Raw genomic sequence first — 19,255 nt, forward strand, 5'->3', positions numbered from 1 at the left:
TTAAATCAAGCTAGTTAACGTATGCCTCACCTCATCAGCTTATAGTTTGTGATGAGAATTTTAAATCTTTTTTATTTTTTTTTTTAAAGCAGTGTTTGAAATATGCTATACAGTTGTTAACTGTGGTCACCATGAAGTGCAATTGATCTTGGTGAAGTAGAAAACATACTTGTCCAGTGTAACTAAAACTTTGTACCTTTGATCAATGTCTCCTTTTTCTTTATCACTTTCTCTACCCTTTTATATTTAGAAAGCCACAACCTCTGGTTACTGATTACTTAAATTTTATTTGAGTCCTTAAATATAAGAAAACTAATTTGCTTAGATTGAGCTAGATTTTAACATAGTTACTTATTTTTTTAAAAAAATTATTTTATATAGTTGTAGATGGACACCATGCCTTTATTTTATTTATTTATTTTTTTATGTGGTGCTGAGGATTGAACCCAGTGCTTCACACATGCTGGGCAAGTGTGTTCTGCCACTGAGCTATAGCGCCAGCCCCCTAACATAGTTATTTTTGTGTTTATGTGACAAGTAAATCTGATACTACTAATCATATTTTAACTGAGCGGAGCCATACTCAAAGATTATTTAACGTTAATTTCCAGTGTTGGAACCTGGTCCTGTTTCATGATTGTTTTTTTCTTTCCTCTGACCTAGAATTTTACCTCTGGTTAGAACCTAACATTTCATGAGTGAGCTGATCTTTGGATCTCTATGGGATTAGGGAATCACAAGCTTTCCAAGCCCCTCCCCTTTATGCTTCCTGTTGTTTGACTGTTTTTCTTGATACATTATGACTGCCCTTTATAAAAGGGACATTTTTGACACTGTAAAAAACCAATGACTCCTCATTTTTTAAGTAAGTTGAGAAATATCAACTAAATGCTCCTATTTTGTATATGCAATATCTTTGTAGTTTATCTACTTTTAGATGTGCCTTGAAAAACATATTTTAACATTTATACTGCAAATCTGGGTGTATCATATAATTCATGGTGTCATTTAATTGAAACTTTTTTTTAGTGGCACATATAAATAATACATCTAAAAATTATTTTTTTTGCCTTTGAAAGTGTGTGAATTGTGTTGACTCCTGGTATACCCTTTCCTTATTGAGAGCTTCATTTGAAAAGCATTATCTTTACCTTTAAGGGAATTGATTTATTTTTTTCAAATGGAAATGCTAGGTGAAATATTACTATCAGATCTGATTTGAGTCATTTTTTTCCTCTTGCAGAGGGAATGATGAAGAGTGCATAGGAAGCATAGCTTGGCTATTTTCTTGTTTATTTGTACTTATATTTTCAGTGTTAGTATTGATTATTGGTATTTTTAATATTCAGTTTTTTCAGCTTCAGCTTTCTCTGTAGTAATATTTTTAAGCCTCTAATTCATTCTGTGAAGGTTAATTTGGATACAACTACATCATATAATATGTAAATCTGTTTAACCAGGCACAAACTGCAATGCATTGCAATACTTAGATTAGTGAAGGAGGATTGCGCTATCAAGCCCCTTGTGAGAAAAACCTTGCCTTCCTACCTTGGTTTACCTTATATGTATGAACGTCATACTCTGATAATACAAGTGAGGGCACTAATGTTAATCTGTATGTTAAATATTAGTAAAATTTAATACATTGTATTTTACTAAAAATAATTCTAAACTATAGACAGAGGTTCTTCTGGCAGCCTGATGGTAGATTTCCCTAGTACACATGTATCCACATTAGAGATCATTATGGTAGAAAATTTGTATGTTTTTTTTTTTTTCCCCTGGAATACAGCTGTTAAAGTGGTGACTATCAGGGCAGGGGTTGTAGCTCAGTGATGGGACGCTCACCTAGCATCTGTGAAACACTGGGTTTGATCCTCAGCACCACATAAAAATAAATAAAGTCATTGTGTCCATCTACAACTAAAGAAAAATATTCTTTTAAAAAGTGTTGAATATCAAAGATATGGACATTGGATTTGTTTTTTGAAGGAGATAATATAGTTTCTAAAGAGAAAAACTTTTAGTCAGAGAATCTGCTGATAATCCTTGATTGACTAGAAGGGAAGTCAGGTTTAAGACCTGTCTGGGCAATTTAGTCACACTCTTTCTCAAAATAACAAAAGGGCATATATATGAAGGGAAAAGAGCAAGGTTAAAGCTTTGAAGGGAAGAGTATTTACTATACCTCATGAGGAACAGAAGAATTAAGTTATGTGGTATTTGTCAGATCATTTTTTTCTTCTCTAATTGTTAAAGTTATGTAAATTGACTACACAAAAAGGCTTAAAGTGAAGGTAAGCCTTTCCATCTTTCCTTCTTGTCCGTCTTCTTTTAACAGTTTTTTTCTCCCTTTGGAAAATTTCTATACATATACAATAGTAAAATAAATTTATCGAGGTTTTAATTATATGAATACATAAAGATACTTTAAAAGTGCCTTGCTCTTTTTCCTTCATATTACTTTGAATAATCCTATAAGATAGTGTCTAGGTACAATTTTTTTCTCCTGTGTAAGAAACTAAGGTATAAAGGGGCTAAGTGATTTATTTGCTGTCTCACTCTTAATAAGAGTTAGAACCCAGGTAGCCTGGTTTCACAATCTATATCTATTTCCATCAAGCTATACTATTAATTCTATAAAAAGAGAAAATTAAACTGATTGGAGTCACTTTCCCTGGAGATAAACAGTACTAAAATGGAGTGGAAAACTGGGATGAAGAATTTAAATATTTTTATAGTAATTTGTTTCTGCCATTTTAGCTAAATACTCTCCAGTATAGTACAAGATTTTCTGCTTTTTTTCCTGTTAGGGCTGACATTAATATGAATATTTTCTTTGTGGTTTAATGTCTATATTTTGTGTGTGGGAGAAAGACTGGCTTTTCCATGACTTATCTGACCTATTGGGGACTAATTTATTAGGAACTTTTGCAGCTTCTTAAACTCCTCATCCAGTTACTTACAAACACTAGTATCTAAGCAAACTTACCAAATCACTGCCTCCAAACAGTTCAGGCTCCTTCATGATTCTCATGATTCCAAGTTGTTCCATCTGAAATAAAGTTCCTATATTTGTTATGAATTCTAGCCATTGGCTCTTCAAACCATTTAAAATTACTTTTTTTAAAATACATTTTTAGTTGTTAATGGACCTTTATTTTATTTTTAGTTATAGATGGACACAATACCTTTATTTTATTTATTTTCATATGGTGCTGAGAATCGAACCCAGTGTCTCTGAAGTGAGCAGCAAACTGTCTACCACTGAGCCAAAACCCCAGCCCTAAAATTACTTTTAAAAAGTTGCTTTGGTAAATATTTACTGGTCTTTAAATAGATACTTAAATGTATACTGACTTAAGGGTTAGTTTAAAATATCCTGGATTTTAAAATAAACAAACAACCTCCAAACAAAACCCTTGTTTTAATCCTTCTTCTGAAGGGAAGGATATTTTTGTAGCTCTAATTGTAAGGCTTCCAAAATTCTAATTTTATTCAGTGAACACTTATTGGGTACTCAGTGGTAATAATGACAACATTTATTAAAACCCTGCCGTAGTATGCAGCTCTGTGCTAGGTGGTACGTGTATGTATGTATACATACACACGCGCGTGCGTGTGCGCACGCGCACACACACACACACACACACATACACACACACAGGTTGTCTTTCACTGTTCCCAGCTATAATTTATATATCTTAGTAAATGCTTTGATGAAATTTTGAATAATATACTGGGAATGAACAAATAAGTAGTTATTTAATGCCTGATAGAAGAATCAGTTAAGACAGTAAATTAAAACTCTTACAGAAATTAGAGAAAGGAAACAGCTTGGAATCCTGAAGGAACCTGAACTGTTTGGAGGCTGTGAGTAGGTAAGTTTGCTTAGACACTAGTGTTTGTAGGGGGTGGATGAGGGAGGTAGGAGTTGCAAAAGTGTTACAGAATGAGGTTTTCAATTGGTGAAGAACTTTGCTAGAGTTCATGAGTTTATGACTTTTGTTTAATGTGCTGTAGGGAACCCACAGAATATAGAAACAGGAGACTGATATAAGCATAATTGATTCTAAGAAGGTAATTCTGATAGAAAGGGTAGAGCCTGGTTTGGGTGGAGTCTCAGCAGGAGGATTGCATTATAGCTATGCCCCCCAGAATATACAGCCTGAGATAATGCCTGTAGAGAGGAGAGATCAAATCTAGTCAGTACATCTGCAGTACAATGAAGAGTTTCAGACTGATTAAATATATGGATTAAGAAAAGAGTTTTGTTGTTGTTTGTATTACTTAGATTTATTTCTTTAATTCTAGGTCATATACTGATATGTAGAAATGGGAGAGTTGAATGCTGCTGTCTGAACTTTGTGTCAAAGTTGCTTGTTAATACTTCAGAGATGTTAAAATGTAAAATGTTTGTAAACTCTGATAAATGGTAAAAGTACTTTGATCTTTTAAATATTATTCTGTTGCATTTTATTTAAAATTTTTGGTTACTAAGTTGATTTGAAGACCTATTAATCGTGATAACTTATATTTTGAAAAACACGATTTGCTTTTATGATTTACATATTCAACTTTTATGTACAATTATAAGTCAACATTGACAGTGATGTTTTTAGTTTTTCCTAGCTTAGAGTTATCATAAACTATTCAATAAGAAAATTAGTTGTTATTCTAAATGCAGTTATAGATATATGTTATGGAATACTTGATACTATTTGCATTTTTGCTTCTAATAAAAAAAAACAACTTCAGGGCTGGGGTTGTGGCTTAGTGGTAGAGTGATCGCTTAGCATGTGTGAGGCCCTGGGTTCAATTGTCAGCCAGCACCACATAAAAATAAATAAATAAAGGTATTGTGTCCAACTACAACTAAAAAATAAATATTTAAAAAAAACTTCAGAAAGAAAAGTAAAATACAATAGATCATTTCCTCATTTGATGCCAGTTTTCCTATTTCAAATGTGAGAGTACTGATTTTTAAAACCTTATTCCTGGGCATTCACTGTTCCACTTAAAACAGATGAAATTGGTATTGAAAAGTGTAACATACTGTCTTCCACTGAGAAGTTCCATTGTATAGTCTTGAGATCTTTGCTTTTTCCCCCCATTATTTAGGAATATTAGTTTTGGTAATCAAACCCATGTGGATAGACCTTCCATATTTAATGCAGTGTGTTACCTCTGTACAAATAGAAAAAAAAATCAAGTTTAATGTTTCTAGACCAATATCTTTGCTGTTCTTATATCAATAATTCTGTCTTTGTCTTTGTTCTATAGATAACAGTTTTATAGTTATTCAATTGCTTTAATATGGTATGAACTGGTAGGAAATACTTTCTTGCCTGAGATCAATGAGCCTTATTTTTTTTTAAGTGCATTAGCACATATATCTAGAAACCAAGTATTCCTATTTAAAGAGCCTAGTCTTATAATGAGAAAAATGTTCTTTATTAAATCATTGGTAAGCATATTTCACATAGTTTTTTCTAGTTTTGTTTTTGTTTTTTTGGATTGACTTGTCTAGAGACCCGGTGGCATTTTCATGCTATGAATTCCTTCTGTCTACACTAAAAGATTAGAATGTTATTTTGCTCATGTTTGTTATATCATCTTAAGGGTTTTAGGCACATAACATATTAGGACTTTATATTTATTTATTTTTAATTTTTTTATTTGTTCTACTTAGTTGTACATGACAGCAGAATGCATTGTACACAAATGGAGTGCAACATTTCACTTCTCTGGTTGTACACAGTAATAATGGCTTCTTTTTAAAAAAGTGATTATACTTAAAGGTGAAGACAAATGACTTCAGGGTGGATGAAATCAACTTGTACAGATAATTCTATCATTTGTTTCTGTCATTTTGGGAAGCCTGCATAAATTGTTCAGCAAAAACATGATCATAATGATATTTTCATGAGTAAATTAAACCATTTAATTTACTGATTTAAAAGGATAAGGTATTCTAGATGGAACATGTTGTCCCCACTGGTTGATCCTAGTAGCTTCTCTGCTGTGAGTGGACTAGAGATCTGCTTCCTTTCCCTGGAGCTCTTGTGATGAGGATACCATCCTAGCAAAAGGAGGACAATGCTGGTCTTTTGTCAAGGTGTATGAGTTACCATGCTTCCCCAGGGAACCTTCTGTAGCTTTAAAAAGTTTCAGCATTTTTTCTTATGAATTAAGCTAATTATGATATTATTGAAAGACTTGAAGCTATCTCAACCAAATAAAGAAACAGTTTATTACAAGGTTTTTATTTTGAATTCATAGACTTTTTTTCCATTTTTATTCATAGACAAGATTATTTTGTGTACATTATAGTTTTGTGTTTCTGAACATTTTTAAAAGTTGTAAGTTGTTTGATTCTGTTAAGTTGTAAGTTACACATGACAGAATGTATCCATTAATTCCAGTCTAGGTCAACTAAGATTAAGGTTGTATTCTCATTCCAGAGAAAATATCTTCTAAGATTTCAATTAAGTGGTGCTTAAATAATAAGTAAATTATGGGCTTATCAATGGTGGTTAAGCATTTTCAAAAGATAAAATAATTTTTCCTGATTATCAAAGTAAACTAATTAATTAAATGGAAAATAGAAGCACGAAAGTAAAAAAATCACCAGTAATCTTACCACCAAGAGAAAATTACTAGAAGTATTTTATTGTATTTCTTTCCATTTACTTTGTGCCTTTTTTGTTTGAATCTTCAGTATATGCTGCCTGAAGCACTAAAGAAAGAGCTGGGTGGGCCACATGGCTTTTGCTCTCAATGGCTATCACTATAGCCTAGGAGAATAGATACATACACAGAGAAATTCAGATAGAGGTGGTGGGTTCTGAGTTAGACATAGGCAAAGAAGAATTCAGAACTGGATTATATGAGATCTGAGGTTATTTGTGAATATTATATGTTAGATTTTATTTCTTGCTATTTAGATTGACAATGTAAACTTTTTATACTTGTAGGTCCTCTTTAGCATTTTTAAAAATTTTGTTTTTATTTTTTTTAAGTTACATATGACAGCAGAGTCCATTTTGATATATATCATGCATGTATGGAATATATCTTGTTCTAATTGGGGACTTAGTCTTGTGAATGTACTTAATGGTGGGGTTCACACTGTGGTGTATTCATATATGTACATAGGAAAGTTATGTCAGATTCTTTTCACTCTCTTTCCTGTTCTATGACATTTGTCAGTAAATGGATGGAACTGGAGACTATCATGCTAAGTGAAGTAAGCCAATCACCAAACACCAAAGGGTGAATGTTCTTTCTGAAGTGTAGAAGTTAACCCATGATAAGGTGTGTGTGTGGGGGGGGGAGGGGGAGAATAGAAATTCAGAGGATTAGCCAAAGGGGGGGTGGGAAGAAGAGAAAAGGGGGTGGGGATAGGAATAGGAAAGACAGAAAGAATCTGACATAACTTTCCTGTATACATATATGATAACATTATTTTAATGACCTACTACAAATGTTGGATTCGTTCTTTAAGGGTAATATTAATGGAATGAGTATAATCTACTTAAAGACTTATTGCCTATTAGTTCTTCCAATGGTTTTTTTTCCTCCTTTTTTTCTGATATCAGGGATTAAACTCAGGGCCTTTGCATGTTAGGAAAAGGCTTTATCATTGAGCAATATCCCCAACCCATTTTTAAAATTTCATTTTTAGATAGAGTTTCACTAAATTTCCTAGGCTGGCCAAAATTTATGATCCTCCTGCCTCAGCCTCCAGAGTAACTGGGATTAAAGACTGTACCATAGCAATTTTCTGAACAAGTTGACATTATCTTTAGGAATATATTGGGAGTATTATAGAAATATTGCATTGTTCTTTGTTTTTCTATGTTTGCTAGGTTGGTTCCTGAAAAACATCATGTCTTTTGAACTTGTTATTTACCAGTGAGTCTGGATTTTTTTTTCATAATTTTTTTGTACATCTCTGTTTTTCTCCTTAAGGTTTTTCTTCCTTTGTCTATGGTATGTTTGTGTTTTGAGGTTTGCTTAAGTTATTTATAATTTTATACTGACTTCATATGCTATATTGACAAATACTTCTAGTATTTGCTTCTAAATTATTTAATAGATAGGCAACAGATTGATGACTTCAAGTATTAATATGCTTGTTTATTTTTGTGTCCTTTTGTTAAAGCTGGAAATACAAGCTTATAAGGTGGCAGCTCACTGAAAGGAATTCTGAGGCCATTTCCCTGAGTAGCTAAGTAAATAGGCTCAGCTTAAGATTTTTCAACTTTATGATGGTGTGGAAGTGATGCACATGTAGTAGAAACTATACTTTGAATTTTGATCTTTTCCTGAACTAATGATAAGCTCTTCTTTACTCTGTTGTAATGATGTGCAGCAATGGTGAGCTGCAGCTCCTCTTAGCCGTGTATTTGCAGGGTTGTAAAAAACTGTTGTTCCACTATGTTGTACTATGTTGCTAAGCTGTGCTGTATTGGTTAAGTTAAATATATTAAATACATTTGTAACTTGTGCTATTTTTAATTTGTGCTGAGTTTTTCAGGATGCAATCCATCACAAGTCAAGGAGCACCTATATTCTGTAATCCAAAAATAGACTTGAGTTTCTAGAGGGATGCAGTGGTAGACCATTTATTTTATGTAATTTCTTTTATATAACTTTTTATTGGGAGATAGATAACAGATAATTGAGCTTGTACCCATAAACTTGGAGACCTTTTGTGTAGGTGTCGTATGAAGTAGACAATATTGAGCTACTATGAGGAAAATAGAGGACTGTGACCAATGTTCTCTTCTACAGAGAAAACTATATCCCCACTTCTATGTCTGCAGGTAAAGTTTGAATTTTCCTAGTTTCCCCATTGTTGTATTTAGGGTTCTCTAGAGAAACAGAATCAGTAGTGTATAATTATAAGAACGTAGCTTATGAGTTATGAAAGTGGACAAAGTTGGCAAGATGGCCTAGACTTTGCAATGGTATATTTATAGTCTGAAGACTGGCAGGCTCAACATTTAGGAAGAGCCTATGTTTCAGTTCAAGTCTGAATGCAGGAAAAGCCAGTGTTTTAATTCATAGGGCATCAGGCAGGCCTTTTTTTTTTTTTATTCTACTCAGGCCTTCAACTGATGGGAGGAAGCAATGGCATTATAAAAGGCAGTCTGATTTAGCCCTTCTACTATTTAAGCATTAATCTCATCCAAGAACCCTTATAGAAATGTTTGTCCAAATATCTGGGCTCTCCATAGCTCAGTCAAGTTGACACATAAAATTAACTGTGATGCATATTTGACATTGTCCAAGAGTTTCATACCATACAGATAAGTGAGGTGGAGGTGTGTTGTGGGTTAAAGCATAGCATAACTTTATATTGCTCAAAGTAGTTATATTGTCTAAAAAGAAGAATTTTTATTTAGTGGTTTTATGTAGTTTGTAAAATTTTTTATTAGGAATCTATTGAATTTGTATATTTTGATCTATAGCTGGTTCCTAATCTCAGAATAAATGTTGATATAATTGAAAAATTAATATACATAATTTTCAACATGTCCCCCCATAACTGATAGAATGAAGACTGTCAGTAATAATAATAACAACTAATGATGGAATGAACGTCTGCATAATATATTTGTTCCTTTAGCAAAACCTTGTAGTCAGTGTTAACATTTAGGTGTGGAGCTCCCTGAAAGCTCCTTTTTTCAAGCAGTGTATGTAAATGTACAACCTCTTCACCAGCCATAGAATCTTCTTATATATTTAGCTATGCCAGTTTTTTTTTTCCTGTATGTATTTTTTATATTTGGATATCCTTCATGTTAAAAAAATAGGTTGGTACATCCTACTGTCATGTATATATCTAAAAAGAACAAATAAACAGGTTTGGTAAAATAATTTTTAGCACTTGAGCTAAAATTTTAAGGTAAGTGGATAGTTTTGGGGCATTTATTTTAGGCTGTTGGGAATGTCCTTGGACTTTTTTTTTTTTAATATTTACTTGTTTTTAGGATAAATTCCTAGTAGAAGACTTTGTTTATGTTGAAGTTTAGTTACCCAATTTTGGATTGATCTTTAGAAAGGTTGTACCAATTCATATGGCCACAAAAGTGTATAAACATTCTCACTTTGATGACACCCATCTTTCAGATATTAATGTGGTAACTTAAAAAAATCCTAAAGCTGTATCATCTTTTCTACTTACCTCATTATTAGTGAGACTGAACATTTTTTTTAAACGTTATTTTCCATTTATATGTTTAACATTTTTTTAAACTTTATTTTCCATTTATATGTCTAGTAGCCTATATATATCGATTGCTGGGTATGTCCCTTGTGAGAAAAGACGTGGACTGGCTGTCTCTCCTCTTTTTTACTGGTGCTTGGGATTGAACCCACAGCCTTGTGCATGTGAGGCAAGCACTGTACCAACTGAGTTATATCCCCAGCCCCTGGTTATCTCTTTTGAAAATGTTGTAGAGAGGACTATGAGTTCATATAGATGAAATATTACCTGATTGAAGTAAGCTTTTTAGTACAGATCATAGGCCCCATCCAGATCAGAGTTAGAAAAGATCTGGTGACAGACTACTTTCATTTGATATTTTGTGGGAGTATTTACTCAGATAAATTTTCTCATTCTGAGAAAGGTCTAGAATCTACAAAGTATAAAGTGGCTGTTCTGGAACATAAAGTGGGTGTAAATGTCTCTTCAGCCAATTTGGAGTTCTTATTTTAAATGTATGTGGCTTTTTGCTCATGTACCTCATAAGCCTATAAAACCCAAATTTAATTCATAAATTATATATGAATAAAATTTCAAGATAATATTTACACGGCATAATTTTTATTAAAATATTACTGTCAGGAATGATTATAGAAGTAGCACCAAGTATAGTTTTGTTTTTAATTTGTGTATTTTGATTTTTGTTTTGATACTGCGGATTGAACTCGGGCACTCCACTGAGCCACATCCCCAGCCCTGTTTTGTATTTTATTAGAAACGGGGTCTCATTGAGTTGCTTAGTTGCTAAATTGCTGAGGCTGGATTTGAACTAAGGAACCTCCTGCTTCAGCCTCTCGATCCACTGGGATTACAGGCATATGCCACTGTGCCTGGCTGTATTTTGATTTTAATATTAGAGGATGACTTTTCTAAAAGTGTGGTAAAAAATAGTGTAATTAATTTTATGCACACGACATAGTCATTTTGTGATCCTTATATTTAAACTGTTAGAAGGCATTCTTTCTGTGCCGGTTTCTTTCTTTCTTTCTTTTCTTTCTTTTTTTTTTTTTTTTTTTGTGTGTGTGTGTGTGTGTGTGGTGTTGGTGATTGAACCCAGGGCCTTGAACTTGCAAGGCAAATACTCTACCAACTGAGCTATATCCCCAGCCCCTGTGCCAATTCCAATAGGATGTTTCTTGATAATTCTGTAAAACTTTTTCATTTCAAATTAAAAGTGCTGACTGATATCGTTTGCTCTTTATGTACAGTTGAAAACATAAAACACAAATGGGAGCATTAAGATAGGTGATAACAAATCTGTTTTAAGGTAGCTATATAGATAAAGTAGTGTAGAAATTATGCCCAGATTATTATTCATTTTAAAGGTGGCTGTTCAAATAATGTATAATGTGTTTATTAGGATTTTTAAGGATTATCATTGAAATGAAAACCTAACATTCTTATAGAGAACTTGTTAAGTTCCTGGAGTAAGTCTGTAGCTCCAATTTGAGAATTACTGTGTTAGGTATCAGCAAAGATAGGTGCTTCTACAACATTTATATTAAATCCAACAGGTTTTAAATTGTTCTAATTATTATTAAAAAAAAAAAAATCTTCTGTGTACTTGCTCCTTATTTTCTTATCCCTCCCCTCCCCACCCTCTTTCTGTCTTCTTTCTTTTCTAGGGATTGAACCCCTGGGTGCTTAACTGAACTACAATCTATAATCCTTTTTATTTTGAGGCAGGGTTTCCATGAGTTGCTAGGGGTCTCACTAAATTGCCTAGGCTGGCCTTGAACTTATGATCTTCCTGTCAGCCTCCTGAGTCACTGGGATTTCGACACATTGCTTAGTTCTTTACATAACTTGTTTGTACTGGCACTGCTTTGAGTAGTATTATAGAAGACAGTAGAATAATGAAGTAAATAGAAGAATGGGTAAAACAGAAAAATGGTAAATAAAAGTAAAAAATGTACAAATGAAAATAAACATTGAAAAGACATAAATTAGCTAACAAAATAGAGATTCAGTGTAATTCAAAAAGACAAATTGAGATAAGTAGGAAAATACTGTGCTGTTAATCTTTTAGCAAAAGATAAATAAAGTCAATTTAAAGGGTTACAAAATAATTTAAAATTTTAAGTGATTATGTTATAGTAGGAAAAAATTTACTTTTTATCTTCCATGATGAGCACATTCTTACTTTTAATGTCATGTAATATGATTAATTAGACTTTCCCTGAACTCCAGTTTCACAGCTAATGCCTGTATATGGAATCACAGATGTCTTAGAATAATTCCTGATCAGAGGGCTGACATTTGAAGATAGATTTAACATTTTTAATAGGACAACTGTGCATCTTTAAAAGTTCTGTACCTGGATATAGATAGATTTAACATTTTTAAAAGATATCTGTACATGGTTAAAAGTTTAATACATAGGCCCTCGAGGTGTGTGCTAGCACATGCCTGTAATCCCAGCAGCTCAGGAGACTGAGACAGGAGGAACCCAAGTTAGTAAGGCCCTAAGCAACTTAATGTGACCCTGTCTTAAAATAAAAAGAGTAAAAATGGGTTGGGGATATATGGCTAAATGCCCCTGGAATCAATTCCTGGTACCAAAAAAAAAAAAAAAATTCAATACCCAGAAGTAGAATACAGAGTTCTTCAACAAGAGGAAACTGCAGAATTAGCATTGAATTGATATGTGTGTGATATGTAAAGTTTCCTGGCAAATTTAGAGCTCATTGATTATTTTTATTTTGAGTAGAAAAAACCCTATTATATCCCATGTGTATTTTTTGCAAAGTAAAACAAAACTGCTCTCTCTTCAGACATGATATTACATGTGTTAATTGTGCATTTTTTCCTTTATAGGCCCAGATTATTATTCATCAGCATGGTTACCTGGTAATGAATCATTGTGGCAGGCCACAACTGTTCCATCTAACCATCGAAATAACCATATCAGGAGACACAGTATAGCTTCTGACAGTGGAGACACTGGCATTGGAACTTCCTGTTCTGACAGTGTGGAAGGTAAGCTAAAATTATTAGTATTTAGATATGAATTTGTGGATATTGGTTGTGAATTGAGACTATTCAAGGGATATATTTTATTGTTCCCAACTAAAATAATAGTGTGTGTTTAATAATACTAATTGTTGCTGTATATCAAGTTAAATTGTCTGTCTTGTCATATTGCACGTTTTTCTTCCTTTTCTTAACATTTTATTCTTATATAATTGTAGGATTACATGAGTTTTAAGAAATAATATTTCAAGAAATAATATAGAGATTCCATGTATCCATTCTCCATTTTTCACCAGGGAATATTTTACAAGATGTTATAGTATCACAACTAGGATAATGACACGGATACAATCAAGATACAGAATGTTTCCATATACCAAATGTTGCCTACAATCACTTCTCTCTCTACCCCCTCCATTCTCATTTAACTCTTGGAAAGCAATAACCAATTTTCCATTTATAATTTTGTAATTTCAAGAAGGCTGTATGTAATTGGAATCATACACATAACAATAACCTTTTGGAATTGGCTGTTTTCTCTGGAGATTTATCTAGGTTGTTGTGTGTATCAATAGTTCATTCCTTTTTATCGATGAGTAATATTTACCAATGGTGGGGGTGGTATTAGAGAGACCACATTTTAATTATTAACCCATTGAAAAACATCTGAGTTGTTTCCAGTTTTGGACTGTTATGAAAAAAAGCTGTAAACATGTACATGGAGGTTTTGTTATGAAACATGTCTTTTCTCTGTGGTTAATGCTCAGAAGTGCATTTATTGGTCTCTGTAGTAGTTGTAGGTTTAGTTTCAAAATTATCAATCACATTGTTTTCACTATCATTTTCATCAATAATGTATATATATATCAATGATCCAGTTTTCTCTATATGGAATATAGTGATATATCATTGTGGTAGTGAGATATCATTTTTTTAAAAATAGACTTATTTTTAGAGCAGTGTTTTTAGAGCAATAGAAAAATTTATTGAAGGTACAGATTTTCTCTATGTAATCCCATATTCACACAGGTACAGCCCCCCAAATATCAGCATCTCCCACCATAGTGGTACGTTTATTAAATTGATGAACTTACATTGATATCTGAAGAATCTGTAGTTTAGTTAACAGTTTACTCTTGGTGTATGTTCTCTGAGTTTGGACAAATTTGTAAAAACATGTGTCCACTATTGTATGTAATACAGAATAGTTTCACTGCCTTAAGCATCTTCTTCTTCTTTTTTTTTTTTTTTAAGAGAGAGAGAGAATTTTTTTTTAATATTTATTTTTCAGTTCTTGGCGGACACAACATCTTTGTTTGTATGTGGTGCTGAGGATCGAACCCGGGCCGCACGCATGCCAGGCCAGCGTGCTACCACTTAAGCATCTTCTATACTCTGCCTTCATCTTTTGTCCCCTGCCTCACCCTAGTAGTCACTGTTTTTTTGTTGTTGTTGTTTGTTTGTCTCTATAGCTTTTCTTTCTCCAGAATGTTACATAGTTGAAATTGTATAATATAGCTTTTTCAGATTGCTTCATTCATTTAGTAATATGCTTTTGGCATTTATGAGTAAAGCTACTATAAATACCCATATACATATTTTTGTGTAAATATCAGTTTTTAACTTCTTTGGGTCAATACCAAGGAGCGGGATTGCTGCATCAGTAGGAGTATGTTTAATTCTGTAAGAAACTGCCAAACTATCTTTCAAAGTGGCTGTGTTATTTTGCATTTCCACTAGCAATAAATGAGAATTCTGTTGCTTCACATCCTACCCAGCGTTTGGTGTTTTAATTTTCTGGATTTTTTCCTTTCTCATAGTTGTACAGTAGAATTTTATTATTTTAATTTGAATTTTACTGGTACATTATGTGGAACACTTTATCTGCTTATTTGTCATCTCTATATCTGTTAAAGTGAGGCATCTTTTAAGGTCTTTAGCCCATTTTTAAATTGTATTGTTTGTTTTCTTACTAAGTTTTAAGGGTTCTTTTTCCATTTTGGTTAACAGTCCTTCATCATATGTATCTTTCGCAAACATTTTCTCCTAGGCTGTGACTTGTCTTCTCATTATTCTTGCCATTGTCCATTGTCTTTTGCCCAGCAGAAGGTTTTAATTTTAATGAAATTCAGCTTATTAATTATTTCTTTTGTGGAACATATCTCAAGGATGTGATCTAAAATGTAATTTTTATAGACAAAGTCAATTAAATTTTTACTGTGAGTTTTCTAGTTTTGTGTTGTTTTATGTCTGAGTTTTTTTTTGGGGGGTATTCTGTTACATTTTTAACATTTTTTTTCTCTGTTTTTAATTTTAGAAATTTCTGTCCACATATTGTCAAGCTCAGAGATTCTTTGCTTAGCTGGTCCTATTCTACTACGGAGCCCATCAAAGGCATCTTCATTTGTATTAGAGTCTTTTTGATACCTAGCATTTCTTTTTGATTCTTTCTTTATTCTTGCATACTATTTACTTTGCCCATAAGAGTGCTTTGCATATTAATCATAGTTGTTTTAAACTACTGGGTCAATATCCTTGCCATATCTGGGTCTAGTTTGTTTCTTCAAACTATATGTTTTGCCTTGTAGTATGTCTTATTATTTATTTTTCTTTTTTATTTGTATTTTTGCAAGGTATCATAACATGCTGGGTAATATGAACTATGGTAAATGATTCTTTGGCAATGTAGTGGTAGTAAGGTATGAGGAGAGAAATGTTTTATAGTTTTATGATTAGGTCTCAGAGTTTTGGTAAGTCTCTGCCCTGGGCTGTGATCTTTGTAAGTGCTTCTCAGGATTTATTTTAAAAAGTTTTTAATTTTGCAAATTTTCATCATTTTGAGTGGGAATAGCAGATCCTCATAAGAAGAATGAAACTCTCTGCTGTATTTCAAAATGGTTCCTTTCTCCGTCCCCTGTTGGAAGCATGAAGGGATTTTTCTCTGATATTCACTGTGAGAACCAGATCAAACTCCAGATAGTAAAATCTCACAAGTGTGGTGGTCTTCCTATGATAGGGTTACGTTGGAATTTTTATTTCTCAGAGTTGTCCACACTGAACTCCAGCAATTTGTCAGTTTAGGTTTTATTATCAGGTCCTGGTTTCCATGTAGGCTTCATCATGAGTGTTTTTTCCTGCAATAAGTTGTGATTCTGTGCTTACCTGTTGTTTTTATTTGGGAGCATTTTGCCTTGTGACCTCAATTCTTTTTGAGATCTAAAAAGACTTATTCCCTTTATAGTTTGTTCAGCTTTTTGCTTGTTTAGAATCGAATAATGCCTTCCATCCAAGGTGCTTAAATGCCAGCCTGAATTTTTTTGAGGTTCTTTATTTTAAATGCTAATCACTTGTTGGATGTGTTATTTGTGATTTTTTTCTTCCATTGCATAATTTGTCTTTTATCTTCTTAACAGTATCTTTTTCAGAGTACAAATTTTAAAATTTGAAGTCCAGTTTACCAATTTTTTTCTTCTTAAGGGATTATGTTTTTTAATGTCAAATTTAAGAACTCTTTCCCTAATCCTAGTTCTTGAAGGTTTTCTCATTTTTTCTTAAGTTGACGGTTTTCTCATTTTTTCTTAAGTGTTTGATCATTTAATGTTTTGTATTTAAGTCCATGATTCATTTTAAGTGTGTGCGTGTGTTTAAGAGTCTGTAAGTCCTCTTTACACTCAACTAATTTGCTAAAAGAAATCAAAACAGAAAAATTGTTACACTTGTGGCTCTAAGTAGCTTCTCATTGTGGAGTTATGTGGACAGTGTTTAATTCTTCCAGCAATGATGTGGATGACACATGTGGAGTATTGCAGACCAGATAGATTCACTCAGTCTTTGTGTCCAGGGTTTTGTTTGTTTGTTTGTTTGGTAGGTTGGTTATATATAGGGCATGGTTGACTATCTGCATCCATGACCTTGGTCACCAGCTCTAAAATTCAACAGTCATGCTAATGTCAGTTGCTTTTAGGAACCTTCCATAAATCCCATAATTAGCATAAACTGTATGGAGTGACCTAAGACCTCCAGGTACATAAAGACATACTTACTAGGCAGAATATTCTAAGAGTTTAGAGATTACCTTTTAAGAGCTGGGCAAGGGCCAAAATTTTGTTGGAATGTACAGTGTATGGAATGTATAGTGTATGTACAGTGTATATTGAATGTACAGTGTATATTAAACTTTACACTGTGAGACATAAAGTTCAGGTTTTTGCATAATCTTTTTTTTTTTTGGTACCAGATATTGAACCTAAGTGTTAAACACTGAGTCATATCACCAGCCTATTTACATTTTTTATTTTGAGATAGGGTCTTGCTGAGTTGCTTAGGGCCTCTCTTAACATTGCTGAGGCTGGTTTTGAGTTTGTGATCCTCCTGCCTCAGCCTTGTCAGCAGTTGGGATTATAGGCATGTGCCTCCATGCCCAGCTACAAAAGTAATCTTTGTGTAGAATGATTACTGTCACTTCATTCTTTTTCAAATTATTTAAATTATTCCTTCTGGTTATTTTGTTTTTCTACTTAAGTTTTGGAATTATGAACAAAATAGGATACAGAAATCTTTTTGAGAACTTAATAGAAATTTTGTCTGCATATCGGTTTGAGGAAAATTGACATCTTTGATGCTTTTTTTTTTTTTTTTTGCCTATGAACATTCTATGTTTCTCCATTTCATTTAGATCTTTGATTGTGTTCACTGTGGTAAATAATTTTCAACAAAGATGTCCTTTCACCGAAATATTTTGTTTTTTAAGAGTGATTGTAGATGGCATTGTATATCCAATTTTATTGTCAGTGTTATTGAACATAGAGAATGACATTTAGATATAACTTTACAGTGTAGAAATACATCTGATTTTTTAACATTTATGTGTATCCTGTCACCATTAGCTCATCTTTTTGTAGATGATTTGTGGTTTTCTTTTGAGATGAGGTCCTGTTGTGTTGTCCAGGCTGGCCTTAAGCTCCAGGACTCAAACAGTTCTCCTGCCTTAACCTCCCAAGTAGCTGGGACTCAGGCATGCACCACTGTGCCTAACTTGGTATATATACTTACATCATCTTTAAATAAGGATGATTATCCTTTGAGTTGTGTGACTTTTATTTCCTTTTCTTGATGTATTGTAGTTGCTAGAATATCCAACAGCATGTTGAATATTAGTAGGAGTGGGTATTCTTGCCTTATTCTTGATTGTACAGGTATAAGATGTAGCATTTAATCTTTTTATTGCTTTATTGTTAAATAACAATAACACATTTTTAAACTGTAGGATTTTTTATCTATCATTTTGAGGAAGTTTGCCTCTATTTGTAATTTCCTATTATTATTTTTTTTTAATGTGGTGCTGGGGATCAAACCCATTGCCTCATGCATAAACTATGCAAGCACTCTGCCACTGAGCCACAGTCCCAGCCCTCCTAAATTATGACTATATTTTGGATTTTGTAAAATGCTTTTTCTACATAAATTGATTTTTTTTTTTTTTTTTTTTTTTTTAGCTTGTTGATATGGTGGTGGATTTCATTGTTTGATTTTTCAGATGTTATCAACTTTTCATCCCTGGAGGAAACTTCCCTTGGTCATTGTATAATTTTTAAAAATATTGCTGAATTCTATTCATTTATATTTTATAATGTTTTTTTTTCATGTATCTGTGAGGATATTGACCTGTAATTTTCCTTTTTTTTGTGTGTGTGTGTAGGGGATCTAACCCTCAGGAGCTCCTTACTATTGAGCTACATCTTCAGCCCTTTTTATTTAAGAAAACATTTTTTTTTTTTTTTAAGATAGGGTCTTTTTAAGTTGCTTAGGACCTCACTAAGTTGTTGAGGCTGGCCTTGAACATGTGATCCTTCTGCCTCAGCCTTCTGAGTCACTGAGATTATGAGCAGGGCACTCCTGTATTTCCGGTTTTTTTTTTTTTTTTTTTTTTGATAACAGGGTTAATACTAGCCTTTAAGATGAATTGGTTAAGTATTCCTTCCTATTTTGTGGAAGAGTTTATAAAAA

The 19,255-nt window shown here is 32.9% G+C and overlaps 1 protein-coding gene across 2 annotated transcripts in view; it reads left to right on the forward strand.

Moving 5' to 3' along the window:
• Positions 1–19,255, forward strand: part of Cep85l (centrosomal protein 85L) — a 153,400-nt gene that overhangs the window by 7,690 nt on the left and 126,455 nt on the right. For both annotated transcript variants that reach the window (XM_076858308.2, XM_076858309.2), the window contains exon 2: positions 13,094–13,255. In XM_076858308.2, the coding sequence (XP_076714423.2) occupies positions 13,094–13,255 (162 nt within the window). The remainder of the gene's footprint in view (positions 1–13,093; positions 13,256–19,255) is intronic.

This window comes from Callospermophilus lateralis, chromosome 6, assembly GCF_048772815.1.
Source record: "Callospermophilus lateralis isolate mCalLat2 chromosome 6, mCalLat2.hap1, whole genome shotgun sequence".
Lineage (NCBI taxonomy): Eukaryota > Metazoa > Chordata > Mammalia > Rodentia > Sciuridae > Callospermophilus > Callospermophilus lateralis.